The sequence below is a fragment of the Zingiber officinale genome, chromosome 6B, assembly GCF_018446385.1.
Source record: "Zingiber officinale cultivar Zhangliang chromosome 6B, Zo_v1.1, whole genome shotgun sequence".
NCBI lineage: Eukaryota > Viridiplantae > Streptophyta > Magnoliopsida > Zingiberales > Zingiberaceae > Zingiber > Zingiber officinale.
In genome coordinates, this window is record NC_055996.1 from 28,249,841 (window position 1) to 28,253,732 (window position 3,892).

Genomic DNA, 3,892 nt, shown 5'->3' on the forward strand with positions numbered 1-3,892 from the left:
ACTAATACAACACCCAACCAATCATCATCCCTGGACATCATTTTATTTTTCTGAAAAACAAATTAAAGCAGAAAACAAATATTTCGACAGAATCCTTTTGATTCTGTGCATGGGAAAAAAATATTTCGCTTATTCTTCTAAATAATATTTTCAGAGCTGGATTAGGTTGGCCGACTCGATCGAGATTGGCATGAAAAATGAGATCCAACAGACGCCATTGTTGGCAGAGTTAGTGGACCTGTCACTGTATATACATATCAGCCATTTGGTAGGTTGGTAAGCTTCCAAAATGATCATCGAGCACATTTTTCATATTTATGCGCGCGTTAATATTTGGCCTAATTACTGTCTTGAAATGATAAATCAGGTGGAGATTAATTGTAGGTTTAGCATCAAATTTTCACATTAATGAACAATTAACAATGGTGCTTTATGAGTGATTAGCAACGAGGTTTAGCATCTTCACGGTGTCCAACCACCCTGAATCTCGTCGTTTTCAGTAATTATTTATGCAATGAAAGATTACTGTACACAGAAAAGGGAAATCTAAGAACAAACTAGAAGCCAAAAGTTACAGAGGACTGAAAGTTTCTGAAAAATGGGAAGAATAATAATAAAAAAAATCTGATTCAGTGCTCTGTTTCAGGTCTTTTATTAATCCAATCCTATTAATTACACAAATAAGTCGAGAATTTCGAAGAGTATTAAATCTCCAAATATGAACAAATAGTTTGAGGAGATTGAATTCAGAAGGAAAAAATAAGAAGAAGAAAAAAGAAGTACTGATCAAACAAGGAAGCGACTGAAATCTCTGAACCTGGCGGCGCCGGCGATGGCGTCGGCCGCTGAGACGCACCAGCACAGCCAGTCCCCGACGGCGTCCCACACCATGCAAACCACGTACGCTGCGAATTCTAAAGGCATCGCCATGGCCTCCAACAATGAACTGATCCCCTGAGCTCTTCCTCAAAGGTGTTGAAGGAAGAGGATTATGACGCTGATGGTCAATGAAAGAGAGACGATAGAACAGGTCTCTATTATTCTCTTCTGCTCTGTCCTTTTGTATAATTAATGAAATGGTTGATAGATGGAACTAGGAGCAACTTCAATCATTCCGGGGAAACAGTGGACAGACATCTGGATCCATAAATTTACTTTATTCTTCTGGAGTGAAATAATTTTTTTTTTGTAATAATAATTATTTTTCTAATTTAATATTGTGACAAGTAGTGTAAAAAATGGCGTATGGGTTAGGACAGCAATGATGTCATGCACGTCAATGAAAATGAAATTTAGAGTTGATAATTAATTTATGAGTTGATAATTAGTTTATATTTAATCAGTTGAGAAACAATTAATTGGAATTACAGTTTGCAGATCATTTTATTGAAAAAATCATGTATGAGACAGATTAAAAAACAGAGAATGTTTTTAAGAAAAATTTATAAAACGTATTCCTTAGATTTAAGTAACATTATATTATATAAAGGGGAAAAATAGTGTAATTCTAGCTGTTTAAATCGAAACGAAGGGCATATCATTTTGTCTGAAACGTAGATATTGAAGCAGTCAAAATGTTTGATTTAAGGTCTAAAACAACTAATCAATTTAGCCAAATGGAGAGAAATCAAGTTTCTGGAATGAGGAAGACTGTAATAGTATGTAAAGAGGTGGAGGGTTGTTGAGGCAAACAGCGAGAGCAGGCAACGAATGAGCTCGGGCTGCCTAACAATGGCTACAATTAGTACATCCTTAACTCGGGCGAATGATGAACTTGCGACAAAGAGACAAAGGAAGGGTGAACGGCTCACTCATGGATGACTTCATCAATGACACATGAACAATCGTATGAAGTCCCAAGCCACGAACAAGCTTGTGACTTTTGCACTGTTTTATTTAAGTCATTCAGTTAAAACAGCGGTGATCAAATCACTGTCAAAGTATCACACGCTTTCACATTTCATCGTTATAATCAAATAAAACACACATGTGGGATAGTTTGCCAAGTTAGAGTGACTGCACTCGGTCCCAGATGGCCAAGTTTTAGAATGAAGTCTTATAATACGTAATAGACACAAACACACTATTTCTTTCCACTCTTTTTTAGACCAGAGCCTCCAAATGTTCCTTTCTGGGAAGCCTTGGCTCTCAGCTCCTTGAGTGCCTGTTTCAGAACAAGAGCAGAAGGAGCAATTGATCAGTTACTCGGAAAGTTTGAAACTACAATGAGATTTGAGTTATCACACCTTCTCTTCATCTTTCTTCTTTTGAATATTCACTAGATCAGTCTGTAGATGCCATATAAGAGTTAGTGTTGAACATTTTAAAAGATGTATATTAAGCCTCAAATTACAGTTAGGACATAACACCACAAGACTGATGAAAATACAGGTAGGATCTATTCAAAAAGCTGTTGAATCATAAGTTTAATCCTCAAGGTGAGATGCATTTACCACGTGAGAGCGAGCTACCACAAGTAAAATTGTAGTAGTACCTCAGCCCACAACAGAGATTGAGTAAACATCATGAATCACAAATTAGGCACAAAAAATAGTAAAGAGCAGCGTTGAGAAGGAAATAGCTCCAGTGCTCATGGTCCAACAAAGAAAGATCCACTCTGAGATTTTTTTTTTTTCTTTTCAAACCTTAGTGTTAGAGGATGAAATTAACTATTCTGAAGCAGCTATCACCTTTTAAGAATTAGCATTGCTAGTCTGTTGGCTGGTTCTACATAATTCTCTTCTTGTTCACTTATTGAAAGCCGATCTAAAATAGTAACTTGTTTGATATTGGTGCTAATATACTAAAAACAAGCACAATTTTGTATGAATCTTTTCCTAGTTTTTTATCTTTTATAGTAACCTTACCCATCTATTTTAGCATTCCCATCCTTGTTACATTTTTTATAAGTAACATTGATCGCACAATTGTCTTGGACTTCTTTTATTAGCCTAAGGAGCTCATGATAAGACATTACAAAGACTTCTCTATTTCAACCATTCACTGATTATCATATCCCACATATTCTCCACAATATCCCTTGCGCAAAGGTTCTGTAGCAATTAGTCGATGCAAATGCTAAAGGTTCCGTAGAGACTATTCTATGAATTTTGTAAACCAATGTCTCAAGAAAATTATGATGATTGTTCAACCAATCCTCAATAACGAAAAAATGGAGAAAAACAACAAATCAGCCAAACCCTATCTAAAATCAGTATAATCAGAAGTAAGGAAGAAAATCATGGTATCAAAGAACGATTTCCCAAGCACAACCTCAGATATAGCGAACATAGACAATTAAAACCCTAAATCTAGACATCCATCATGTATCCGACATTAATCCAAACTAGCTAAACACTTTAAGCACCGTGAATGAAGGGCAAATTGCAAGATCAAGGTGGCATATCAATAACACGCGAATACCTCATCATACTCCTTCTTCTCAGCCTTGGGCTGCTTGAGGGGCTTCGCCTTCCCACCTGATTTTGATAAACGAGATATCGAAATCAAAAAATTCAAAGAAAAATCAAGAAAGAGGAAAACATGCGATAAAAAAAAACCCCAACCTTGCTTGGACGACATGATCGCTTCGGCTCGATGGAAGAAGGCGAAGAGGCGGAGGATGAAAATCTAGGGTTTCGTCTGCGGGACTGCATCATGATGATCCACGACCAAATAAATAGATGAAACTGATTAATACGCGTGAGTATCACGTGACTACCTATGTATTACGTTACACCCCAATAATTATCCTTATTTGGAAAAAAAAACCACTCCCCTACTTGAATTCGTCTTGATATATTAGGGTTATCCCTAATAATTTATCCACCTCTATCAAATTATATTATTTTACCACCTCAATTTAACACGGTGAGCTTCGATCAATAGCATG

The 3,892-nt window shown here is 36.4% G+C and overlaps 1 protein-coding gene across 1 annotated transcript; it reads right to left on the reverse strand.

Annotated features, from left to right (window-relative positions):
• Window positions 1–1,909: 1,909 nt before the first annotated feature.
• Window positions 1,910–3,678, reverse strand: LOC121992307 (translation machinery-associated protein 7-like). Its single transcript, XM_042546599.1, has 4 exons — window positions 3,567–3,678; window positions 3,424–3,479; window positions 2,247–2,288; window positions 1,910–2,164 (listed from the first exon to the last, which is right to left on the reverse strand). The coding sequence occupies exons 1-4, from the start codon at window positions 3,580–3,582 to the stop codon at window positions 2,084–2,086; spliced, it is 195 nt and encodes a 64-aa protein (XP_042402533.1). The 5' UTR covers window positions 3,583–3,678; the 3' UTR covers window positions 1,910–2,083.
• Window positions 3,679–3,892: the final 214 nt, after the last annotated feature.

What these genes read in the sequence shown, in the direction of transcription:
- LOC121992307 (XM_042546599.1), bottom strand. An exon ending in AGAAGAAGGAGTATGATGAG is followed by an intron (nt 2,289 to 3,423) that starts GTATTCGCGTGT and finishes TGGCATCTACAG; the next exon opens with ACTGATCTAGTGAATATTCA. An exon ending in AGAAGAAAGATGAAGAGAAG is followed by an intron (nt 2,165 to 2,246) that starts GTGTGATAACTC and finishes GTTCTGAAACAG; the next exon opens with GCACTCAAGGAGCTGAGAGC.